Genomic DNA, 27737 nt, shown 5'->3' on the forward strand with positions numbered 1-27737 from the left:
GTGAGATAGGTTGTATAAATACTATTATCTCAACTTTGCAGATAAAGAAACCAGGAAGATTGAATAAATTAAGTGGCTTGCTCAGGATATAATATGTCCTTAGTAGTAGTAGTAGCAGCAACAGCAGCAGCAACAATAACAGCATCAGCTATATAATAATTTATAGTTAACAAAGTACCTTGACTATTTTATCTCATTTGGTCCTTATAATACTCTTCTGAGGAAAGTAGCAGAAGATGTTACTATTCTTACTTTATAGTTGAGAAAACTGAGCCACGGAACATGTAAGTTATTTGTCACAGGTCACAGAGGTACTATGTATCAGAGTCGGAACTTGAAACCAAACCTTTTGCTTTCAAGTCCAGAACTCTTTCTGCTATATCATGCTGCCTTGGTGCACAGTTGCCAAAGCCCTAATTGGATTGTGCCCATGAGAAGGCACAAAGCTAAGAATTCATCAATTTTTGCATTATATTGTAAACTGTTACATTTAGGGTCAGGCTGTAAAAAGTAACTCTGAACTAAAAGTTAATATACCAAGTCTCAGTCTAGGAGAGAATTTCACAAGCAATATATTCAGCCATTTAAAATTTATAATAAAAGTACAGACTGAAGCTTACTGGTTTCAATATATGTATTTCTTCCACTTCTGTAGCACAGAGATGGCTTCATGCTGCTTCAATATAAGTTTCCCACTCCAAGGGAAGATTGGTCCTGAATGAGGACAAGATGAAAGTGGGTAATTGTTGCTGCTAGTGCTGACTACAGAGCTGCTCATGGGATGGAGAAAGCCAAGCCTAAGTTCCCATTCTTCTCTCCTTTGGCTCTGTCTGCCACAGGTCTTAGCTGACTGCAAAGATCTGAACCATGTTCCTCCGAGGATTCATGGTCAAAAACTGAGTGAGCAAGAAGGTCTCTTTCTTATTCCCTGACTTTGAATAGATACAAGGGCTTGGTTTCTTTCCTGCCCAGGTACTGGTAGAATAAAAGATGAGTTTTACTTTGGGCTGTTGCACCTTCATTGGATTTCAGCTCCATTTTCCAATGGTTGTGAAGTTTCACCTACAATAGGATTCTGAGTAGAAGTTTCTACTGGAGTGGCTGGCTTGCAGTGATAATGTTGAGGTAGAAAAGCTCACGATGGGGTAGCATCATGCTAACAGAGGCAAAATAGTCCCCAGAACTTCCCTCAGATTTGATGTCTAAGACACAAATCAAATAGATCTAAAATTTTCCATCAGCCACTAAAGCAGGGGTCCTCAAACTATGGCCCACAGGCCAGATGCAGCAGCTGAGGACGTTTATCCCCCTCACCCAGGGCTATGAAGTTTCTTTATTTAAAGGCCCACAAAACAAAGTTTTTGTTTTTACTATGGTCTGGCCCTCCAACAGTCTGAGGGACAGTGAACTGACCCCCTCTTTAAAAATTTGAGGACCCCTGCTAAAGTATGGGGTAGCTTGGCGTAGTGGTAAGAGCACTAAACATGGAAACAGGAGGGCCTAGGTTGAACGTTGCCTCTGACACTTATTACATGCATGACTCTAGACAAGTAAGTTGAGACCAAATTTCCTTATCTGTGAAATGAAAATATGAATATCTTGGGACCTCAGGGTCATTTGAAAGATCGAGGGTTATAATGTCTATATGAATGCAATGTAAGTAAATGTTACTATGACAGTTAGGTGGCCCTGTGGGTAGAAGGCTGTCTCTGGGGTCAGGGAGACTTGTGTTCAAATGTGACCTCAAATGTTATCAACAAATCACTTAACTCTGCTATTATTCTTTTATAGTCAGTGTTTTACAAGCATTGTACAGGTGGATAAAGTAGCTGCTTTTTGCAACTGAATGAAATTATGAGGCTCAAAGCTCATTCTCTGGAGGCCCACTGAAGTATGTACAACTCAGGTAGTAGATAGGAAAACAAAGATGCTAAGTGCACCATTATGCTTTCACATGATTTTGATCTCTCCTGTGAGGTCTTTATAATTTGAAAACTATTCATTCTACATAGTTTGTAGATTATGGCTATTTGTTAGGATAACAACAATTTAAAACGCTGTTCTTAAATTGTTTTTTTTTGTCTGGGTGATTTAGGACAACTGTTTGGTCTGTGATAGTGGTCTGTCGGTAGTGTAATTTATTAGTGGAGTTTTCCAAGATATTTGAGGTCCGCATTTGTAGCATGGGGATTTGTTCTGACCATCTGTCCATCAGTTATAGCAAGTTATAGCCCCCAGGACCTTTCATACTTAGGTATTTGGAAGGAGAAATATTTTGCAGCTTGTAGTGCTGAGTTGCATAGTCTCTACCATTTCTTTGTACTATTTATATTGATTGCTAAAGCTGTAAATTCTGGGGGCAGTACCTAAATTGCCATTACAAACTCGATTTCAGTTTTTTAAGAGTCTGAAAGATTCATCCATTTGTTTGAAATGTGGTCAAGTCCACATGGTATTGTCCAGGGAAGGCTTTTTGATTTTATTTTTGGATCTTTGCCATAGATTTTATCTCAAGGTAAACTGCATTTGGTTACATTCTACAAGTCTCATGGTATATACTTGTCAACTAATTCCTATTATCAATGATTTACCATTGCTTAATGAAATGATGTCTGTTTTTTTTCTAAAAGTTTTTCTATATGTGTTTTTTAACCTATTCAGAAGGTCATTGATTTAGAACTCTAGGATCCCTAGAACTTATTTAATCTCAATGATGATGAGGAAAGTAGAGGCCAGAAAAATTAAATGAGTTAATGGAGGTAATAAAGTGGCAAAAATGGGATTTGAACTTAAGACCTCTTAATTTCAAACCCAGTATTATTTTCATTATGCCATACTGCTTATCAATCCTTTTTTCCTCCTTTTTGGGGCAAGGAAATGTTAATTTTCCTGTCACAGCCTTAGAATGACTGCCTTGTGTTTTGTTAATATTGTATGGATATTTTTTGTTGTTCTTATGGATATTAACTCAAGGGAGGGAGAAGCAACCTATCTAGATGATGCTTTGTCTGAGAGAGGATCTCTGGCTTTAGGAATGAGCAGAATACATGGGATAGCTATTTCTTCCTTTTTATTCTTCCTTCATTTTCATCAAGATAAGAAAATGCAAACTTCTCTCAATATCAGTAAAGCTTTGAATTCCCCATGTCCTGAAGAATAAATAAGAACAAGAAGATAGTGAATTAAAGTTATTAATGACCTTTTTTATCTGAAAACCATTGGAATAATTAAATTGTCCCCAATCTGATCATTTTAAAGAGAGTTAAAGAAACTGAAATCTTGTAACATCCCTGCCTATAATAATTACCAGTGTGACTTTGACAAGCCACTTATCCTCTGTGCCTCAATTTTCTCTATATTCTAAGGGTCCTTCTTGCATCAACAAGTCAGATTCTATTTTCTGAGACATTCCACAATCCATGTTCTTTCTTAATTATATCTTTCTGTGTTCTATGTTCTAAGTTGTCTCTCAGCCCTATAATCATATGTACTGGGACCTGGGGCTCTTTCCTTCTCTAGGATCTATCTTTCAAGGTCCCATCTAGCTCTTAATATTCTTTGTGATTCAGCAAGTGTATAGTACCTGTTCTTAAGAACTTTGCTATCCATGGAAGTTCCTTTGTTCTTTTGTCCACTTACATGCACAAAAACAGTAACATCCAAATAGATAATATTTGATAGGTAATATTTACAAACGCAGGAATATTAGAACTTAGAATTGTCCTGGAAGTGGTAGATTTTGGGGCCTCTGAATTGCCTAAGAAATAATTCAGTAGCCAAACTAGGATGAATGGTCTCTGAATCCCAAGCTCTATTCAGCCTCCATTTTTGTTAGGACTATTCAGCTTTCACAAAGCATGTCATCATAAAAGTTGCACTTTTTTTAGGGATGCCTGTACGATTAGGGGAGGAGTCTGACTATTTCTCAAACGCAACAAGATTCAATTTATTGGAATTAGTCTCATAAATAAAACCATGTTTTTGAAGATCAAGTGAGCAATCCCACCCTCCAGGTTAGCAATCTGTGGGTTCCCTTCATTTGGGTTCTCCTTATATTTTGCTTCAAGCCTAGGTTAAATGAAGCCCATAGAGTTCACAGCTCACTGGCCCTGTGAATTGGGGTGGGGACAGTGGCAGGGAGCAAAGTGGGAAGGGTCTAGCTAAATCTCAGCCAGTTTCCCTTGGAAGGGTTAGGAACCAGAACCAATTGTCTTCTCATTGTAGCTCCAGTCACATCTGGTCTCTGGCTAAATGGGTCCCACTGCCTTAGCTCAGCAGCTTGCAAGTCCTACTTATGTGGGTACATGTGGAGATGTAAATATCAACAGAGTAGCTGATGCTGTGTGCAAATTTCAGGAGAGAGAAAAAGAGAGAGACACAAAAAGAGATACAGAGACAGAGAGAGAAGAGAGCCATTCAGATTGTTCTGGGAAACGCTAGTTTAATCCAGATAAAGAATTTTGTTTAGATAAGTGAATCAAATATAACTTAATTAAAAAAGAAGAAGAAGAAGAAAGAAAGAAAGAAAACTCTGCCCCTGAAACAGAAAGCCAAGGGACTCTGGAAAATATAGACGGGTATCTTGCTGGCTAGAATTTCCTTCAGTTTGCAAAGCCACGAGCCACATGCATCAGCTCACCACAAAGTCATTAAGTCTTTTTAAGCTCAGATGAAAAACATTAACAAATACCACAAAAGGCTTTAGTATGGCCCCTTTGTTCATTCACATATGGCACGTTATAACTCCTGCGCCACTCGGGTGGTGTGTTTGTTTAAGCTGCCTCCATCAGGCTGGGCCCTGAAAGAACAAAAGACATCTTGAGCAATCCTAAGCAGGAAACGGGCTAATCTAAACATGGTTTGTGACACTCTAAGTAGAATAGAAAGGGGAGGGATTGATTAGTCATTAATGTCCAATTGGCTCCATATGGATGTTGCAATAATAAGGCCTTTCTCAAAGCAGTAGCAGAGTTATTGAATTAGAGGTTTATGTTTCCTCCGAGCTGACCTTCGGGAATTCCCATTTTTGGTTCTTCTTGTTGATGTTTCAGGAGAATGGAGTCTCTGATAGGGAAAATTGAAGATTTCTCTGCAATAGTCCTTGCTCATAATATTGCAATTGAGGATTGTTGTTTACGTAGAAAAGTTTGCATCTCTGCTACATTTTACAGTTTTAGGCCCATCCTTGAATCTTTCAGTAAGGAACATTTAAACAATCCATTTGATGTTGGCATGAACTTCATTACTGGTTATAGCGTTTTCCTAATGAACCTAGCAATGTTTTAAAAAATACTCTCCTTTTTCAATGTGGGAAGTAGATGGGGGAAGGTTCCAGGTGAAGAACAGGATAAGGTTGTCATAGAGGGAGATGTCAGCTTGCTAGGTAAGGACTGTGAGATCTAGCTTTTCTTTTGGAGTTTTATTTCAGCCACCCTACAGAGTCAGATAACTCTAAAATTCTTAAGACTCAGCTTCTCTTGGTAGCTCGTAGAGAGATCTTTGATTACGGATGGATGGATAACTGAAGGAAAAAAAATGAATTCTTGGGGGCAAAGTAATTCAAATGTGCCTCCAATTACTTGCTTGGTCAATGAGGGTTTGTAGTCTTTGGAGACTATAGCATTTGCTGGCTCACAGATAGGTTTATGGAGAGAAAAATGCTTTGTAAATCTAAAAGTGATATGGAAATGGGACATATTGTTAGGATCATCTTCCATATCTTTGATCAACAACCAGATTCAACTTGGGAAATTATATCTTTCCATAGGTTGTCCCATGGCTCCAAAAGACCAATGACAAGGGTCTGCAAAGTGAATGAAATAAAATAGAAATAGGAAGAGAAGATATTCATTATTTTTTACCTTTCTGGATTATCACAATATTCTTAGGGTTTTCTGTCAACTTAGTCTTGATGGCAATCAACTTTATGATGCTGGCAAAAAGAAATATGTTTTAAATCCTAACCAGCTTCCTAATTCTGAAATGTATTTCTCGCTCTGATAATATAGTAGGAATAAGAAGTTTTTAGAAAATTATAAATAAAGATCGCAGACAGAAAACTCAACCATTTCACAATTTAATATATTACATTAAGATGAATTTGTTGTCATTTGTGGAGGGAGCAAAGGAATCAACATTGTTGAAAGAATATGGCCACAGTGCAAATACCTGCCCTTTTTCCTAATTTTTAATTTACTTTTCTCAATTTCTTTAATGATCTATTTTTTAAAATTTAGTTCCCCTGATATACTCCTCACTTTGCACATTAGTACAAACAAGGGGCAATCAGCTGAATCCTTCAACTCCATCCCCAATCTCACATGTGAGTCTCAAAGAGATTCTTTTTGACAGACAGGTTGAAGGAGATAAGAACCTACTTATGGTTTGAAATGCAGTGATTGTCAAGAGTTCTGATGTGCAACAAAACATTCTACATTTGTCTCTCTTTATTAATAAGTATTCAGTTACAGCTGAAGAGACCACTCAAGTATTTCCACCCTTCACTGTAATTCTTTGTATAAACAGGACCATTTTCTCTAATTTACCTTGGACTCAACATACTCATTCTTCTAAGGCACCTAGAGAAAAGTGTTGTGACTCTTCAGCATCTTTCCAAAGAATCAAAGAATTTCTGAGCTGGGTGGGATCATTGCATTTGTCTGGTCCAGCTTTTGTATATCCCTGACAAGTAGTCATCCAACTATGATTGATGACCTCCAGTAATATAGAACTCACTACTCTTTGAGCAGTTCACTTTTGAAAAGCTCTTGTATGTGTGTCTGGTAGAGGAGGAGAGGTGATGGTAGAATTCTTTCAGAAATCTACTTCCCTCTAATATCTATCCTCCTCCTCCACTAAGTTCAAATTCCTCTTTATTGGGTCAGTCAGGGGAAGTCTCATCCCTCTATATTAAAAACCCTTCAGATATTTGAAGATACCCATTAATTTAATTTTCTTCATCATCATGATGCACATTAGCATATTTATTTTTTTAGTTTACAAAGTACTTATTTCCATAAACTCAAATTCATCCAAAGAACTACTTTTCTGGATTGAAGTCACTTAGTTCCTTCAACCTGTCCTTGATTAACGTGATTTTCAGTCCATTCGCCACCTCAGTTACGAATCTATAGATATGCTTGATCTTGCCAATGTTTTTCCAAAAATATGGTCAAGAGAAGTAAAGTCCATACAATTCTAACCAGAAGAGAGAACAGTATGATGACCATCTCCACTGAACTGGAAACCATTCCTTTTTTTTTTTAAATCAAGTTTGTTGATATTTTTTTCTTTACAGAATATATATTTCCTACTATATCTATCTTCTTCCTTCTGAGAGCCATCCCTTTATAACAAAGAATAAGAGAGGAAAAACAGTTAAACTAAATTAACTAAATTATTGAAAAAGTCTGACATTAAATGAAGTAAGTGTTCTCTACTCCCCCATGGATTTTCCCATCCATGCAAATAAGGTGAAAGGTATAAATAAGAAAAATGTACTTTATCAGTCTTACCTTTGGGGCCAAGCTTGATCATTACATTTTTAACATCATTTAATTTCAATTACTTTATTTTTTAAATCTACATTATTGTATTCCTTGTTATATAATTTTCTTAGTTCTGCTTAGTTTACTCTGTCTCAGTTCATATAAGTTTTCCCATGTTTCTCTGTATTAATTATATTGATTCTTAGTATGCAGTGGTATACTATTACATTCATCTAGCACAACTTGTTTAGCTATTTCCCATTCCATAAGCATCTATAGTTCTTTGCTATTACCAAAAAGTAATTATAATGATTACCATGTCTCTTTTATATGGCAGTCTTAAGATTGAATTTGAGGTAGCTAGGTGGCTCAGTAAATACAGCACTGGGCCTGCAGTCACAAAGACCCAAGTTCAAATCCAACCTCTATGTGACCCTATATGACTTCTTTTGTCCAACTAGCATGGTGCTTGGCACATAGTATCCACTTAATTATTGTTGGACTACATCAGACTGATTTCAGATAAACCAACTGGTGAGCAGCTTACAAGAAGAAAGTAGATTTGAATGAGACTTTCTATCAGAGGAATCAGAAATATTTATTCAATCATTTTTCACTTCAATTCAGCAATTTATTAAATGTGGAAAACCCAAGACTAGGTGCTAGGGATTCTGAGATGACATGGCGACATGGTCCCTGCCCTGAATAAGTTTTGGGACTGCAAATCTGAGTTTTGTTCATTCTCTCTCCATAGCATCCTATGCTCCTTTCTACTCCCACCCTTACTTATGCTATAAACTTGGGCGCAAATACTGCTGATGAAGCAAAGGAGAATGTGATAAAAGCAAAGAAAAGTGTTAGGCAGAAAATTCTGAGGAAGCAGAGATAATTTTCACATGATAGTGGTGGTAGGGGAGGGGGTAGGAATGGAGGGAGGGATCAGGGGAAAGTAGCATCTGACTTGGATCTTGAAGGAAGAAAGGGATAAGAACTGGTGGAGAAAAGGTGGCAAGGAATTCATTCTAGAGAGAGAGAAAGAAAACAGAGGCATGGATTGCCCCAAAGCAGGACAGGATAAGAAAAGGGTCTTATGAACAGACCAGTTGAGGTACGAAATGAAGACAAATTTGAGATAACACTGGAATGATATACTAGGTTTAGATTGGAAAGGTCCTTGAAAACCAGATTGGAGTCTCTCAATTGTATCCGTTATTCAATGGGGCACCAATGAAGCTTCTGGGGGCAGAAAAATGACAATGAATGGGCAGTGCATTAGGAAGATTATTAGAATAGCTATGTGAAAGAGAAGTTTGAGTAGAGAGAAACTGAAGGCATCTACCCTGAACTAGACTAAATAATGAGTAGAAATGAGGAAGTAGATTCAATTCAGTTTGTGGAGCCAGAGTTAATAGTATAGAGAATGGATTAAGAGAATTGGAGAAAAGGAAAGGTCAGAGCTCCTTCTGAGCTTTGGATCTGGAATAATTTTGAGACATCATTTGTAGAAGTAGAGAAATCAGAGAGGGGCAAGCCTATCTTTCTTCCTGTTTTGCCACATTGCCTCCCCATACCAAGAAGAAGGAAATAGGGCATTTCAAGCAAAATTCTTGAACCAGGCTTGAAGATACTCCTTTGCCTAGAGAAAGGTGAAGACAGTATTCTGCTTCTTGCACAGCTGCTTCATCTTTGACTGTCATGAAGTTATCTACTAAAGCCTCAAGGCAAACCTTTTCCTCTCTCTATTGGTGAAGAAGCTCCCTGAAGTTTCTCCTTTCCCTTTAGTCTGCTCCTGACTCAGGAAAAAAAGCTTGACTTCTTTGTTTCATGGGGATTGGAAAGCGAGAGCATTAAAGACGGCCCTCCAGTGTTAAACACCTGTGGCACAGCAGTTAACTTAAAATAATATTGAAATGTCTTTTCATCTGACATTCCCCACAAACCTGTCTCCTTTTATGTGTATGCGGGCAAGTATATAAATTGCTGAATCCGTGTCAGCTGTAAAGTAATGGCACGGAGGACATCATAAATTACCCTGGTGATCCTCAGGAGAAGACACTGTGTCGTATCTGAATAAGTGTTTTGCTCCTAGAGTAATGTACGCCTTCATCTGGCCCAGCAGTCAGCATATTGCCCTGTGTTGATGGATATTGTCAGCTTGAAGCTACACTACATTTCACTGTGCAATAAACATGGCTGTCAAAGCCATAGCAAGTGAAATCAATTTATCCTGTATGGTCAGTGCATTTTAAATGAAATTAATGTACTGTGGGGATGGTGGCAAAAAGGTAGCATATTAGTTATGCATCCCGTGCTTGGGGACTTTCCATGGAAGGAATCTCTGCCTAGCTAGTTGGGTCCAAAGGAAGGAGGGGCTGGCAAAAAAAGACTGTATTTGTGGGTCCTTTGGGATCACCTCCCCACCCCCATAGAGAATGGGAATTCAGCAGAATAACCAACTTATTCTTTTTAGCCTGTCTTTTGTTGAAAATAAATGATGGTCGTGTTTATGAAATAATAATGCACTTTAATGTTCTAATTTATTACGGACTTTGACACCAACACATTTCTACTTAATCAAGGTATTCTGAGGTAGAGTGGTCCAGCCGAAGATTGATTAGTCCACATTGCTTCTGTACAATAACTCAATTGAACTGAAAGGATTTACTTTTTCCAGAAAGCAGTAACGATGCCTTTCTAAAATATATTTTGCTTCTTTCTAAACTTGTAAGGATAGCTATTCTGGCTTTCTCTGAAGGGGGATTGACAGTAACAATTTCTCTTGCTCCAAATACAAAGTATGGACCTTTTCCAGCTGCATCATTTTGCCAGCGCACCCTTTGAGTTTCTGGGGGTGATATGCTGCAATAGAACTGAGAACTTTGATTTCTCAAGGTAGTGAAAAACAAAATATTTATCAGGGAGAGGCAGAAACTTATTTCCATAATATGCATAGTACTTGTTCTAAAATCTTTTCATTTATACAGTTAATACTACAAAAGAGGATGATTGTTGGGGATATTTCAGTCCTTTCCAATCTATCGATTATTAAAGAGCTTATTGAATTTAGGAAATAATACTCTTTGGGGAAGAGATTGGCAAGGAGGGAGTATTAATTTCAATATAACTTCAACAAAACCATTCAATTTATAGGGAGCAATGTTCTCTATCTCTGTGCCTTCTGGCCTCAATGTTTCTGGGGGTGTCATACTTGATCCTAGACGTACTAGGGGCAAGTACTTTTGTCTACTAAATCAAAAAGGTCCGGTCCATCAGTGGCTTTTAAAACAATCTTAAACATGGTTCCCAGGCAGAAAGTGGCAGAAAAACAACATCAAAAGTAAGACCCTAGAGGCTCTGAAATGAAGGGATTCCTTCTACTCTTATCTGGAAAAATATGACTGTTATGGGAAAAACAAAGCCGTTTATTTTGCTTTGGAATTTTACAAGGCAACTTGAGAAGACAAAGATTCTGCGAGAGGTGGTCTAAGAGGGTTGGGGCGTGACATGCTTTCTTTTTCTAACATGCACCAATTATAAAGGAAATATGGGAGCTTGTTCTGCTGGGTTAATTGTACTTTGGGACGTCAGGAAGATGGTCTATTGGAATTCATTCTGTCAGCCACTATGTACAAAGGACTGTGCTCAGCCAAGAGAGAGATACAAAGAGATTCAGACATGGCCACTATTGCCTTCATTGAATTCACAGTCTGGCCTGTGATATATATGTTTATGTATATGTATATGACCTGATACATATGTCATTGGGCAACATTGTTCAGCAGCCATATTTCAGTCTAATTCAGTTCAGTAATAATTTATTAAGTGCCTCCCACTGTGCTGGGTGGCTATTGGGTCTAGGAAGATAAAAATGAAAATAACTCTTGCCTTTAGGGAGCTTACATTTTACTTTGGAAAACAACATGTACACCTGTAAGTAAAATAAATACAAAATAATTTTTAGAGGAGACACCAGCAATGAGATTAGGAAAGGCTTTGATTTATTTTTCTACTCTTTTTGTACTTAGCAGGGATTCTTAACCTTACTCATATCCTGTACCCCTCTGGCAATCTAGTGAAGCTTGTGGACTCTTGCAGATTAATGTTTTTCAATGCATGAAATAAAATATACAAACTTATAGGCTGATATATAGTTTTCAAACTGTATTTTAAAAGAAAATGTTCCCATATCCCAAGTTAGGGAGTGACCTCTGAGCTGGATCTGGAAGGAAACCAAGGATTCAGAGGCTGGAAAGGAGAATGACCTCCAGCACTGCTTTAGGTGGCCAGAGTTTGTGTAGAAGCTGAAGGTGGGGAAGGTAGTAGAACAGGGAAAACAAATGAGCCAGGCCTAGATCTGCAATCCAGCTAATAATGCTTTGCACCCATCTTGTGTCTTCATGCCCTGACATTCCAGGAAGTAAAGCCGTGAATGGCTCTGCAGCTAAACTACAGCAGTATTATTGTTGGCCAACAGGAGGTGCCACGGTGGCTGAAGCCCGAGTCTACAGGGATGCCCGGGGTCGGGCTAGCACCGAACCACACATCAAGCGACCAATGAATGCTTTCATGGTTTGGGCAAAGGACGAGAGGAGGAAAATCCTTCAAGCCTTCCCTGATATGCACAACTCCAACATTAGTAAGATTCTAGGTAAGTACCCAAGTTGGCTTCCTTCTCAGTGATTGCCTGGTAGGGAAGGAAAGTCATTGTGGAAGGGGAGTGAACCAAGAATGGGAAGGAAAAGGAGGTTCTTGGGTTAGCTTCATTCCAAGGAATGACAGTGCAAGAAACTGCAAGAAACTTTGGCCTTTGCTTCTTTGCCTTTGTGCCATTGCAGTAGGTGAGAGAAGTACTCTTCCATTTCTTTCTCTTTCCCTTCCCTTGTTCCTTTCTCCCTTATTTTTTCCTTTCCCTAATGCAGATCAGACCTCTTGAGCTTAAGCAATCCATTGTCTTCATCTCCAGTGGCAGCGACACAAACATACCTCACATGCCCATCTTGTCCTTTTTGCAAAGTGGGCTGAGATGGAGAATTCCTTTCTAAAACAGTATTATTATCATTTGCCTCCATGCATTTTAGGATTCCTGAGCTTTCTGTTGATACAGTAATAGGAGTGAGGGAAAAGATTTTCCCCCCTCTTCTTTGTAGAGGTAGGGCAGGGAGATCCTGGGTGAAAAATTCACAGGCTGGCGCAAAGCCTTGAGAACACTTATAGACCTTACAGTTTTCTGCTACAATAATTCCTTGTAATATACCCCATCACAGCGGCTCTTCAGAAACTGCTTGAGAATACAGAGAGGGTGTGAAATTCACGGAGCTCTAAACAGTGCCTCTACTGATAACTTGGGAAACTTGTAAAATACAGTTACCCCGTGTTAATAAGACATGACTAGTCCCAACTCCATATTTGCCAATGGAGCATCCAGACAGCAGGTCAAAGACCCTTGGTGCGGCACCCATCCATAATGTAAAGCAAGCTGCTTAAGGTTGACTCAATATTTGCCTTGGCCAACCAGGGTAGAATCTTCCTAAATTAACTCCTTCAGTTTGGAATTATTATGCCCAACATATTGAACATATTTTATTCAATATGTCGCATTAGAGTCAACATGTTTCCTTTTTAAGGGAGGAAAAAAAACACAACAGAAAGCACTGCTCTATTTAAATTGTCATGATGTGACAGATTTCCCAAGGAAGCAGATTAAGATGCTTTAAACACATTTAGAGCCAGAAACTGTGGTTTAATTTTTTAAATGTTTTGTTCAAAAGCAATAAATATTTAACCTGAATAAATATCAATGATTGGGGGCATATACAAATACACATGTTTTGCCTCTAGATAAATAATTTAACTTAATTCGGAGACAGTGTGAGTCAATGACCTCTTTGCAAATTAGAAACATACATCAGGATGAAGAGTGGTGAAAAGTTAAAACCCAGGCTTGTCCTTATAGCCTTTTAAGCTAAAGATAGATTTTTTTTTAATGTCACTAACAATAAAGTATTTTTAAAAATTCAGCACTCAATTAAGAGACATATATGGATGCTATGGTCTTGAAACTTAGACCCCTTTTAACTGAAATGGACTGCATAAAGATGATTGATATATAAATATGTGTGTGTATATATATATTTTTTCTGTAAGCAAAACATCCTAGAAATCAATGTTTCTCTGTCCTAAAGTTCAATATCTTGCCTGAAAGTTTTCATAATTTTAGCCTGCCATTTCAGCAACAACATGAATAGGCTTTCAGTTGGGTATAAAACCTGCCCTGTTTAAAATTTGGCAGCTGTGGAGAATCTATATTATTTGTGTGCATTCTGCGAAAAAACCATTAGGAGTATAGTAACTGTATTCATTAAAATGTAAACTTTTGGCATAAATATTTCAGGAGTGCCAGAAATACTCTATCTGTTAGGCATGGCATTAACCTGCCAGAGGCTAGGCTAGCACACAGAAAGCTATCTGCGGAGACTCTTAACACCTTAATCCGCTATCCTAAGGAAGGAAGGGACAAGGGCCATACTGCAGGGCAGATCTGGGGTGCTGCTGGTTGCAGACACTATTTGTACAACTTTTCCATTTGTTTACATAGGGACAGAGTTGCTGCTATCCTGTCCTCCCAGCTGCAACAGCTTTCTTCCCCAGGGAAGCACACACACACAAAATGCAATTTGCTACACTTAAAAAAAACACATCCCTTCCTTGTCAAGTGTTTAGATGATTCCTTATAAACATTATTAGAGATCTGAATAGTTCTACCTCTTCCTGTATAAACTGTATTAAAATTTTTAGTCATTTTATTGGGGTAGCTATGAATGAACGTTTATAATCCTTGAAAGTGGTATATATAACCGTAATTCTCCTTTCCGGTTCCTGAGCTAAAACTTCCTCAGGAGAGTTCAGGTTTTTTAATTACCACTGGTCAAAAGAAGACAATATCCCCAGACAGCAGAGTTTTAAATCCGTTAGGATGTCAACATCTGCTGGCCTCCTTTCAAAGGGTGGGCCTGTCCTGCCCTGGATCTCTGTATGTGAGAAGCATTTGTATTTCTGGAACCAAGTGAGCTCATCCTGAGCTTCTTGGGCCACTCTAAAGAATTCATAGCCTCCTTTATCAGTTTATGTATTAAAAAAAAAAAAAAGGCTCCAGGGAAGTGGCAGATAGACAATTTAGGATTGGAGCAGAGATCTTGTGAATTAAGGATATTGTATAGTATAACTCTGATTTTGGATTAGGGGAAATGGCAGTTCAACTGAGGATTAGTAAGTATCTATAATGCATAAATCCCCACACTCAGTATCAGGGATCCAAAGATGAAAAATGACAATAATGAGACAGATGATTATAGAATGGAGCACACTGTATTCTCTAGTCCTATTTTGGAAGATTTGGGGGAGCTGGTCTTGAGAGATTCCATGGAGTAGTTGGAGCCCAGAATTTCCTCATTTTTCCATGGGACCTCAGTGATATTTTGTGTACAGGTTCTCGCTGGAAATCCATGTCCAACCAAGAGAAGCAACCGTATTATGAAGAGCAGGCCCGGCTAAGCAAGATCCACCTAGAGAAGTACCCAAATTACAAGTATAAACCCCGACCAAAACGCACCTGCATTGTTGACGGCAAAAAACTCCGCATCGGAGAGTACAAACAGCTGATGAGGTCTCGGAGACAGGAGATGAGACAATTCTTCACTGTAGGGTAAGATTCGTGGCTCAGCCACACGAGCTTTTCTTCCACCTGGAGCCCAGTTGGAAGCCCCTTCTTTTATTTTTAAAATAGCTCTTAGGTAACAGGCACTCACTACTATAGGCATTAGGGACAGAGCCATCTAACAACAACAAAAAACTGCTCCTACTTTCAGGGATCTTACATTGGGAGGGGGAATGGAGGAGTTAAAGGAAGAGTGGGACCCTGTGTAGACAGATAAGAAGAAAGTTTAAAAAAAATAGTTAAAAAGTCATTTCAGCAGGGGAGGATACTGGCAACCAGGGATGAAGGTCAAAATAGTCTTCCTCAGAAAAAAAAGGTGAAGGAAGAATTGCAGGAGAATGATGAGAGTATGTTTGGAGATGGCACTACTGATTAAGCTCTGTTCTGATTCAGGTTTGGGTTTTTTCTGGTCCTGATAGGTTATTTCATTAGTGTGATGCACTCTAGGTTTGCACATTCCTCACTCTGATGCAGAAGGGCAACTCCTCTGTAATTTATAGTCTCAGAAAGCCATCTGGGGCATTGAAAAGATAAGCTGGTCACCCAGCTAATATAAATCGGGGTAACAGGGTCTTCCTCACTCCAAGCCTGGACTTTCTCTATTCATTAATTTCTTATAGGTGACTTAAATTCATTCAGCCTTACGTGTGCACACTTGGCTTCTGTACTGTGGCAGTCACCTTCACAAAGAAGCCTACAGAAACTCGCTCTGGACTGAGTGTCCCTTTCATTGTCTAAATGAATCTAAGATGGTTGGTACCTACATGGGATGTTTCTGAGAGTTTATTATTTAAAACAAATAAACAAACAAACAAAAAGCCCCTAAGCCTTACAAAATCCCCAGAAGCCTTCTAGGTTCCCTATATTGTGCTTAGGACTCTAATCACAATAGTCTGCTTTTGTTGTGGGCTCTACCACGAGATAATTGACCTTGACATCGGTTATGGGGGCCCTCAGTTTTTGGCTCAGAATCCCGGACTCCTGTTGCAGTAAATTATTCTGCGGTGGAGGCAGCAACAATGTGGATTTTTCTTGCTGAAATCAGGAACTAGACATGTTTTTGATATCTGGGAGTACGATTTTATGTCATTCTGTTTAAGAATTAGGTAATAGATTTCTGGTATAAATTTTGACTTGGCTGACTTACTGTCTGCACCGAGAGGAGCTGTTTACCGATGGTCCCCCGGTAACCGCAGTCATGGAACTGAATGGCAGTACAGATGGCTAGCTGCCCCAGATCGAAGGGGCGCGACGCCTCTCTTCCCCAGGGAGGCCCAGCAGAGAATGGAGGGATGGGAGGACAGGCGCTACAGCTAAAGCCAGAAACAGCAGTTTCAGAAGCACTAATCTTTGGCTGGAGCAGCCCTTGGGAGAGGTCTGGAAGCAGGAATATAATAAGAGTATGCAACAAGAGGCGTCCCATTCATTGCTGTTAACCTTAGGCAGAACTGAATCTCAGGACTGTGCCATAGGAAGAAGCAGACTGAACTTAAATGTGCAGTGAGAAAAGAGATATCCCAGGGGAAGAAATAGAGAGCTTTTTTTCTGTTTGTAAGAACAGTTAAGAAACGTAATCCAGGGAACAGCAAATTAACTTCAGAATCATAAGGGATGTTGAAGAGTTTGCATCTGAGTGATGACTTGAAAATGGTTTGGGAGAGTTCAGCCCTAGATGAAAAAAAGCAAAATAAAAGTGGGTTGTAAAATATCATGTATGAAAATATCACTAGTAATAGTAATAATAATAATAGCCAGCAGTTATTGAGTACTTCAAGGTTTGCAATGGGCTTTATGCTTCCTAACTCACTTGATCTTTGCAACAATCCTAGGAAGTAGGTGGTGTTATTATTACTATTTTACAGGAAAAAGGAAAGCAAAGCGGGGGTTGTCTGGGGTAGTACATAGTAGATATAATTGTGCTATAGAGCAAACCATTTCTCCTGGGTCAAGGTATCTCAGAGCAGGCACAACCTCCAATAAAAACATCAGCATGTTAAGGAAGTTGTGTTGTAATTATTTTCCATTAGGATAAATTAAGAGGTGTTTCTAATAGCCACGACTGGAAGGCATTGGAGGAGTTTGATTGATTGCCCCCTCCCCAAATCCCCAACACAGATACTATCTGAAGGAAAAAATGTTTTTGTTTGTTTGTTTGTTTGTTTTGAGACCTCCTTAACTTGCTCAGGTTGGAAATGCATTGTTCATTCAGAGGCTCAACTCAACTGCTGATGGAATGAAAGCTTTGACCGTCTCCATGTCCATCCTGGGCTAGTTTTTTCCTCCTTCCGCAACTTGATGGCTCCACACTTCTTGGGTTGTCAGATTTAGTGAGGACCCTCAGTCAGCTTTATAGTCCTACTGTGTCTCAAAACTCCACTGGTCCTTGGGGTTCCCTAATAATAGGGACTATAGTGTGGCAACATATACCCCCCCCAAAAAATAACAATCCAATATTTTTAAAAATTCTCTGCTTACAAATGCATAAAAATGAATTGAAAAGTCAAGTTCAGTAATCCAATTGTTATGCACATGACCACACATATCACAGAATGAAGTCCTTTTTGAGTTCTTTTTCTAGAAGGGAAACTGAGTCTTAGACATAAGGAGACAAGTGTACTTGATATCACCAAACGGTAAAGCTAAGATCCAATCTCAAATCTTCAAACTTTATGTGCAGGATTTTCCCTATAAAACTGTTTCTGCTTCATTTTCCTATGAAGTGTAACTGTCTTGTAAACTAACTCTACATTAGCCTTGGATTTTTCCTGACCATCATGGACAGAGAACCCAAGAACTCCGGGGGACAGCACAAGGTTTTTATTTGAACAGGAAAGGGGGGGACACTTTAGAACATTGGAACAACATTCTTGATTATCTGGAAAACTCCCTCTAGAAAAGACCATTTTAGATCTGGGAGAATAGGTGCTCATAATCAACTGGGTTATGCTGATAGATTTCCACAAAGGGTCAGATTATATATATATATATATATATATTTTTTTTTTTTGCCATTTTCTGATTCTAGCCCAGCTGTTATCCCTTTCTAATATTGGCTTGCCATTTAAATCCAAAATCACCATGCAGGATTTCTGTTTTCAATTTCTTTTACTCTTGCAAATGGTTGTGCTTGATAGATTATTAACTTCCCTAAGTTAATCTTTTGAAATTGACCTTCCTTAGATGTGAGGTTGTTACAAGTAGAGTAGAAGAAAAAAAACAAACATGAAATCCAAAGATTGCTATTGACTTCTTGATGGGATGGGGGGCAGGATCAATATTTATAGCTGCTTGTTGGGAAGACTTATATAACTTTGAAGCTAATAAAAATTACATAGAAAAGGCAAACACTAGCATGTCTTTTCCTAACCATTCAAATAACTAATTGCTTAGAGGTTCCTCTTTTTAATAATTCCCCTTAACCTTTTGAGAATATTTTAGAAAAATAACCACTATTAGGTGAATTTATTAATAGCGAGTCAGACTATATCCTGGATATAATTCCCTTCCTGGAGTGTTACAGCTCAATTCAATTCAATTCATTTCAATAAGTATTTTATTAATTGCCTACTATATACCAGGCACTGTGCTAGGGAGAGGGCTGCAAAAATACACAGGAGTTTATAATCTGGAGGAGATTAGAGAGAGGTGAGGGAAAGGATAAGCACACAAATAACTATGATATGAGAGCAAGATAAATGTAAAAGATAGACACAGATACAAAGATACAAGAGAATGTTAGATGCAAAGGAGAGATTCAGGCAAAGTAGTATATGAGATTTGGGGAGTAGAAGCATCTGAATGTATAATATCTTGAAGAAAGTACTGCTTAATAATAAGTGAAATTTTATTTTGGGGGATTTATGCATTTTCTAAGAGCCTCCTCTAATCATCCTCATGATTTGGTAAATTTGAAATATTCTTTTGCTAACTTTAGATTTTTCTTCGGTAATTTCAATCTTTAATCAGCCTTGAATTTTTGGAACTGGGATTTAAGAAAGTCCATGTAACCTTGTAGCCTTGGACCCCTTCTTAAAATAATTTTAAATAATTAAAGTAAATTCTAAATAATAAAGTTTTTAAATAATTGAAACAAATGCTAAATTATAGTTAGAGGTTAGTAAAAATAAAGCTGCAATTATTTTCCATCTCAGTTCACAGATCCCCTGAAATCCATCCATGGACCCCTGGGATCCTTGGTATAGATGGCCTCTAAGACCTTATGGCTTTATGTTGGATCTAAGGGAATGATCTAGAAACCATAAAATATATGGTTTCCAATGATTTTGTTGAATGTAGTCCCGTTTTTGTAGCCTGTCTTTCAAAAGAAAAATAATCCCATTCAGTACTTTTCACATTTCTAATTTCTATGAAATTTAAAAAATCATATTCTCCTTATCCATAAGTGAATTGAACACTTAGCACTTTGTGTCTTACTCCTAAAGGCACTGAATGGAGGCTTTAAGGTGTTTCTAACCACAGTATACATGTCTGAAACATATCCTTAGCCACCGTTCTGAATGACTCTTTATAACCACATTATCATCCTGTCTCGAGGGCTGAAGTCAAATCTGGGAGGGAGAGTTTTGAAAGATGACTATTATTCAGATCTTCTCTATAGTGGTGATTTCAGAGGCACAGCACAATCTGATTTTCTTCCTGACATAGGGAACTAGGCAACATTTGTTTCTTGACCTGATGCGGAAGAGTCTCTCAAAGGGTCAGCAAACTATAGGCATCTGCCTGTCTAAACACATAGCTCATTTTGCTACAGGCCAAAGCTAGACAGCTCTCTAGGAAAATGCTAATGATCTGGAAACGCTGCTGCAGTACTTGGCTCCCATCAGGGTCCTTGCCAATTGCTTCTGTTGCAGGTAAGTATCCTTGCCCATCTCTGCAGATGACTGCTATATGCATGACTTCTCAGAAGCAGTGTACACTTGGATTTTGATGTGTTCATTCCTAATTTTGAAGACCTACTACCTGCCACCTATCCCCTATTTATAAAATCTGAAGTTTGGATCACAGCCTTGCCAACTGATCTGGAAATTAACACTTTAGGAGAGTAATTTCTGATAGGCTGATACCTCATGTACCAACTGGGGCTTGCTGGAAACATTTTTCAGTCAATCATTTACTCAGAAAATATTTTTGTGTCATCTACCATGGGTCTAGCCCTCTATAAGACACAATGGAAGACAGAAATGGTGAACAACAAAAATTGACCTCGGGCTTTTGATCTAGGGGAAAGAACAGACAGAGATACATGACATGATTCCTTAACATTGATGGTGGTGGTGACAGTCATAAAAACTGATATTTCTGTCTAATACTGTTAGGTTTGCAAAGTACTTTGCTTGTATGGTCTCATATGCACAATATTTAGTATAGTGTTGTAGCCTTTCAAAGATCCCTAATATCACTAGTGTACAATATTCATTTCATTGATGCACATCACTCATAGATCCTATCTGTTCTACTTCACTGTCTTACTCTATTGCTTTTTTCCAAGGAGGAAATAGCTCTAGTTTCTCACTTTTCACAGTCTTCTTTCAGATCCATGCTTTTCTAGACGTTCAGAGGCAAAAGGGTCTTCACAAGTTTTTAGTCATTGTAAATAGTGAAATAGTGGATTCAAATTTTGGATTTGCTAAATATCCATTGAGCCCTGGGCAAGTCACAGCTCCCCTTGGTCTTTAGCTGCCAGTGGATCCATATTAGCTAATGAATATTTTGATGCATCTGTGCTTTCATCAATGTGGCTATTCCTCCTTCATATTGTAATCCATGCAATGAGATTCTTATCCATAAATCTTGTAGAGAAGACTTTGCTCAACAGTGGATTCCTGTCTCTGGATCTCTGAGCATTTTGAATGGGCCCCTGCAACTCTTAGGCAGATCATCTGTAATCCCTCTCTTTTGCTCCTTGAGCAGCTCCCCTCTTTTCAGATTACTGATATAGATCCTGATCCCATTTCTGGAATGCGGTTCCTCATCATTGGTGCAACCCCCATACATTTACCTTATGTCATTCTATTGTTCTTGGATTTTGATATAACATTTCTAACAATCTAGCAAGAGTCACAGCGATAGTATATCAGGGGAGAATATTGAGATTAAAAAAAAAAAGCTTTGTCATCAGAGAACAATTTCAAACCATTGAAAATATTGCTTCATTTCCCAAATGCTATCTAACTCACTATTTGGACCTACTCATTGTCCATCTATAATACTTGTCTTAGATATAGTCATGGTCTAGCTCATCTAACTACATGCAATTACTTGAACAAAATGTAGTTGTCATCCATTTATTTTATTATTATTATTATTAATTTTGGTTTCCCTATGTGGATTATTCTGCTAAACTCTTTTGAGTAGGTGTATAGTCCTTAAGAAAGGTAACTAGGTGGTATAGTGAGTAGAGTTCTGGGCCTGGAGTAAGGAAGACTCATCTTCCTGAGTTCACATCTAGTCTCAGATACTTCCTAAATATGTTGACCCTAGGCATGTGACTTAATACTGTTTGCCTCAGTTTCCTCATCTGTAAAATGAGTTGGAGAAAAGAAATGATAAACCTTTCTAGTATATTTGCCAAATAAACCCCAAATGAGGTCAAAAAGAGTTGGAATTGACTGAAATGACAAAAAAGAGTTAGCTCCTTGGAGAATAGTATTCCTTTGCTCTTCACAATGTCATCTGAAAACAGGTATATCTGGAGAACCTCTCCATCCGAAGGAAATTCCTCTCCTGTTCAGAGCTTGCTCAGAATATCCTTGTGACAATAGCAGATTTCTTTAATAAATATATTTTTTCTATCTCAAGCCTCAATGAATAAGATCATTGAAGAAAGTTTTCTTCAATTACAATTGCCAAGGAAACTTGCATGCCATTAACATATGTAAGGGAGCCACTTTTGTTGGGAAGGATACCTTTGGGCTATGTTTTACTCATTGCAGTCAAATGCTATTTTGTGATCCACAAATAGAAGATTAAAATTTTGTGGCAATACAGATGTGATCTGCTCTAAAGAATTATCTGAAAAAAAATTGTCTGAAATTTTGCCTGTGTCCCTCACCATATGTTCATCAAAGATACATGTAATACACATGAAGACCAATCTCATAAAGATGTTATAGAGATAGAAAAGTAGGCATATGGTTCTGTAGTTGCATTGTCTTCTCATTCCCCCTTTTTATTTTTTTAGCAATAATATTATTGATGGTACTTTACATTCTTTTGAAATCTTTTTTTTTTAAGTTATCTTGAAAATTCTTCAATGTCTTTAAAATTATTTAGCTTCCAGGAAGAATTTCTTCTGTATAAAATTGGTGAGAGCTAGCTGCTATTTCTTATTTTTTTGAGTGCTATTTCCAGTTATTTGTATAGCAGAGCAAAGACTGAGGTCTTATAATGCAAGTGTATAATTCTATTGACATCAATGATGGGAATAGGTTACTATAGAAACACAGGCAGATCTGCTCCTTTCCACATCTATTTGTTATCCTTTCAGTTTCATGCTCTTTGGATTATCTGATTTAGCTAAGCCTTAATAGAAAGTTTTCTGCAGTTTTCTCTGCCTTTTCTATTGCTTTGGTGAGGTGATACATTGTCTTCCAAAAGCCAGCATTACCCTTAGCTAATAGGCTTTTGGAGATCAAGTGTTAGTTGGCTGAGATTTCTGGGTACTTTTGGCCTCTTCATTGCTGAGAGAGAGAGAGAGAGAGAGGGAGAGGGAGAGGGAGAGGGAGAGGGAGAGGGAGAGGGAGAGGGAGAGGGAGAAAAGGACAAAGACAGAGAGGGTCAGGGGGAAGGAGAGCGTAAGAAAGAGGGAGGGAAAGAAGGAGGGAAGTAACTTTGGTCCAGAATCATACAAGGGACAAAGTCAGTATTTGAACTCAGATTTGGACTCCAAGTCCAAAATCGTTTTCCCTCATTGTGACACTTGGTTACTCAGGCCACATATTGAGTTCTTTCTTGGTGAATCTTATTCCTATTTCTTTCCTCTTGAGACTTTCTAGTTTAAAAGCCCTATGCTGAGGTTCCCTGCTTTTTGAAGGATAAACCAGTTTTGAGTTAAGCTTTGCCTGCTCTTTTAGGAATAAAAAACTGACTGACTCTGGAGACTGAATCCAAATTCTTTCTGAGGCAACTGTGAGTCTCTGGGCAAGTCACCTATTTCCTCTAGTCTCCATTCTTTATCTGTAAAATGTTGATTAGATAGTCCCTTCCAAGATCCCTTTCAATGCTCAGTCTATGATACAGTCAAGAAGGCTCCTCTTCCCTAAGCCCTTAAACCAAAGTGGGAAAAGCAGAGTTAATATTTCTCCCCCCTTCTTCCCCTCCCACCCTGCCATGGTCTCCATTTCAAACAGCTCTATGCTAACTCATTGTTAGGTTATAGCTATGATATTGCCAAAATGGGAAAGCCTTTAGACTCCTAACATTCTATTTATCAATGTCCCATTTTTCAGAGTCAACAGCTTGTTTAAATAGGTCAAGTCAGAGCTGTTGTAATTACATGCAATATCTTCTCTTTATCCTGCCCACTGATTTGCTGTTAATTTTTTTTGTCTTTAATTAGTTGATCAACCGACTTCAAATAGACCGTTAATTCTGAATTATTTCCAGTATTGGCAGTGGTTTTGTTAGATTTGGTATTTGCCATGCCCCTGCCCTTTCTGACTCTCTTCCTGCAGAAAGAATCCATAGTATAATGAATTATTAATAATAATAATGAAAATAATATTAGCTAATATAAAATCCCTTAGTTGCATTATATTATTAGTGGCTGCTAGGTGGCACCACAGTGCACAGAGCACTGGACCCTTAGAAGACCTGAGTTCAAATGTGACCTTCAACATTTACTAGTTGAATGATCCTAGATACCTCACTTAATCTGTTCCTGTCTTAGTTTCCTCATCTGTAAAATGGGAGGGATAATAGTGTCTCACTCCTAAGGTTATTTTGAGTATAAAATGAGATGCCTAATGTTTTTTATAAGCCTCAAAATGCCACATAAATGCTATTATAGCTATTATTGTTTTTTTAAAATCACATTTTAACCTCACAAATCCTTTCTAATTGAATGGGCATCTGATGTGCAGAAAGGTTAAGTGATTTAAATTGTCTCAGCTGATGAGTTAATAGAGCATCTAAAACTTGGATCCAGATTTTCTGATATCGTGGCTAGAGCTTTTGAACTCCACTATACCATCCTAATCACAGGACCTGCTGGAGGTACAAAGAAACCTCAGATCTGATGTCTGCCCTTACATTTAGACTCCAGTGGAAGTCTGTTTTAAGTGTTCATTTTTTTCCTATAGTGATTAATATTTACAAAGGGATGCCTCAAGAGATGAATGGTCCAAATTTTCTTGTACCCATTTGCCAGATGAGAATACTGTAGCTAAATGTGGCAAAGCAGCTCAGTTCTTCTTATTACCTATCTAGCGTTTTTTCCTCCTGCATCATCACTGTGATCTTTTTTAATATTTATTTTCCTGGGATGATGAGAGGAAATATGCCTTCTGTTTATTAGATGGGAGATGCTTTAAAGCAGTATGTTTGTCTTCCACCGGGCACCAAGGATGACCTATCCAGGAAGGGAAAAGATGGAGTACCTTTATCAGAGGCATTACTGCTCCTCAAATGATAGCTTAGATTCACCCCGACCACACCAGGCCACCCTTCTCCCAATTTCTGCAGAAATGGGTCATGGTTTTTATTCCCAGAGACTGATTGACTTTAAAGAAACTTCTTGGGTCAGTGACTAACCTTCTGTGCTCACTGCCTGCCTTCTGGTCACCTAGTTCACAGAAGATTTTTCATTTCCATTTCTTTTAAAAACAAAGGGGAAGACATGTAGGTGAAAAGACTGCAAAGGGATTTCCCAGGACAATTTTGGTCCTCTTCCTGATGTTTGCACATGGGCCCCGAGCTCCGATTTCCCTACAAGCCCTGGAATATGCTCACTAGGGCTTCCCATCTGGATAACAGATGGTTTGTCTACAATGATAAAGGCCAGGGAATGCCATCAGTCCTGGGGCCTTCCTCCATGATGCTAGTTTGTATTCCTTTGGCTCCAGAATAAGTGGCCTTCAGCAATACTAGTTCTACTGAGGTCATTTTCCAATGCCTGATCCTGAAGGTAACCCTGGGTTTTCAAAGGTTATGTCTGCAGAGCACAAACTCTAACATAGATTACTAAGCTTGGAAGGTTTCAGCTGTGATCCTGGTGATAGATTGTCTGCTGTCTGCTCCCCAAGGGTTGACTGAGCCAAGTAGGATAGAAACTACAACATAGCTGTTCATTTAGTTACTTATCTTTCTATTTTTGTTTTGATTTTTGTCAAAGCAACACATGAAGACCATTTACAGAGATGTCTGTATGTGGGATATTACCCACATATGTAAAATCACAGATTCTGGGTTAATCATTATAATTTCAGTTTTTGGATATAGAAAACACCTTCATAACAACCTCGAGGAGTAGCTACAAATATTATCGTCCTAATATTACAGGTGCTTTCCTAGCTGGGTGACCAGAGGGAAGTTGTGAATTCTTCTTTTTATAGGAGGAAACATGCCCAGAGAAGGAAAGGGATTTTGTCTATGGTCATCCAGAATTTGAAGTCAGGTTTCTTGACTCTCAGTTCAATATGATTTTTTAGGGGAAGGCAATCAGGTTTAAGTGACTTGTCCAGGATCATATAGCTAATATATGAGGCTGAATTTGAACTCAGGTTCTCCTGCCTCCAGGGCTGGTATTCTATCTACTGTATCACTTAACTGTGCCCCCCTCCCAATGTGTTTTCCTTCCATAACACTGACTCCAAAATCCTACCATCCTTGTTGCCTCCCAGCTTTGTTTTCTTGCTGTAGCTTGACCAAATAGGGGACTTCAGTTCTTGGAAAACAGCTTCAGTACCTACTTTAGTCTTTCAGGTCCTTTTTTTCTCCTCCATTAAATTTCCCCCTTCTTGGAAATGAGTTCTAACAGCATTTGGCCCCTGAAGGGTTCTGGGTAAATATCAAAACATTGCCAGAGTGAAGCCATTCTAATTTGCATGTCTGGGAATATTATCTTCTTCTTATTTTTTTCATCATAGAGATCACAGGATTTTTGAATTGCAAGGGACCAGTTCCATTGAGCTCCATATAATTCAGTAGTGAATTTTTAGATATGTTTTATGTGCATCTCTTGTGTCAGTAAATGAGATAAACAGATTTTATATGTGTGTATGCATAAATACACACATCTGTACACATGTATACATAGAATATATATGAATACATATTTATTGATTTATTTTATTCTTCACTGTCAATTTAATAGCCAAATACTATCAAACAGAGAAAGTCTTCTTAACATGAGTTTGAAACTGTTTCACATCATGTTTTCTCATCTTGTATTTTCCTCCTAGTTGCTTTGATCGTTGGGGTTGAGTATTTTGATCATTTGATCAGTTTCCAATTGATGATTGAAGTCATCTACTCTTCTCAGATCTTGAAAAATAGATGAAAACACAAGTGTTTTCAAATATCCATTCTCTTCTCAAATCTTCCTCCAGTGAAATATCATTCTGTGGAGGTGCCCATAGGTTCTCAGAAGCCCTGTCAGAGGGAACACAAGCCCTGGCAAGGGTAAGCTGGAAAGACTTTAATTGTGCACCCTGCATCAAACAGACTGTATGTTTGCCATCTGAGAACTAGCCTAACTAAATCAGGAGAGAATTAGCAGCAAAGAGTTGACACCAAGGAATGGCTTTTTTTTTTGGGGGGGGGGGAGGTGTTGTACAGAAACTCATAAAAGACTTTATCATGATTTATCATGAAGCAGAGGAATTTGATGATGTGCAATGATAGAAGGTTATACTGATAAAATCACAAATCTTTGTATCTTTGAAATATATGTCACTTAATTCAAGAAGATTTTTTTAAATGCAGTTAAAAATGCAACAATTTCTGTCCACTAAGAGATTAGTGTCTTATAACCAACCAACCAAGGGAAGAGAGTACCCAGGAATAAAAATGATCGATAGCATCAGGTGTTTCAGAGAGTTGAGAAAGATGAGGATTGAGAAAAAAAAGTCATCAGAAATCACTGGTAACTTTGGATAGATAAGTTTCAGTTTAATGATGAGATCACAAACCAGATTGCAAACAGTTGAGGAGAAGGAGAGGGATGGAAATGAAATGATGGGACTGGGGTAGATGGGGAGGAAAGATAATTTCCCCCCCCCTTCCCTTTAGGAATTTAATCTTGAAATAGAGGAGAACTAGAGATTGATAGTTTGAGGGGATGGTTGGGTTTAGTGAGTGAGGTTTTCAAGATTGGGGAGACTTGGTTAGACTTGTTGGAAGTGGAGAAGAAAATGATAAATTAGCCAAAGATCAAATATTGAAAAAAGTGATATTGAAGACAATTTGCTAGGAAAAAATGAGAGGGAATGGAATCAAGAGTAGACGTAGAGGGATTGATCATGGTGAAGGGGATGGTCACTTCTTCATTGGAGACTATACAAAGGAAGAGACAATGA

At 38.3% G+C, this 27737-nt stretch overlaps 1 protein-coding gene across 14 annotated transcripts in view; it reads left to right on the plus strand.

Annotated features, from left to right (window-relative positions):
• Positions 1-27737, plus strand: part of SOX6 (SRY-box transcription factor 6) — a 633323-nt gene that overhangs the window by 600832 nt on the left and 4754 nt on the right. For 10 of the 14 annotated variants that reach the window (XM_031942052.1, XM_031942057.1, XM_023506259.2 and 7 more), the window contains 2 exons: positions 11902-12135; positions 14973-15189. In XM_031942052.1, coding sequence (XP_031797912.1) covers positions 11902-12135; positions 14973-15189 — 451 coding nt within the window. The remainder of the gene's footprint in view (positions 1-11901; positions 12136-14972; positions 15190-27737) is intronic. The other 4 variants (XM_031942051.1, XM_031942053.1, XM_031942061.1 and 1 more) reach the window with 1 other exon arrangement.

This window comes from Sarcophilus harrisii, chromosome 6, assembly GCF_902635505.1.
Source record: "Sarcophilus harrisii chromosome 6, mSarHar1.11, whole genome shotgun sequence".
NCBI classification, from domain to species: domain Eukaryota; kingdom Metazoa; phylum Chordata; class Mammalia; order Dasyuromorphia; family Dasyuridae; genus Sarcophilus; species Sarcophilus harrisii.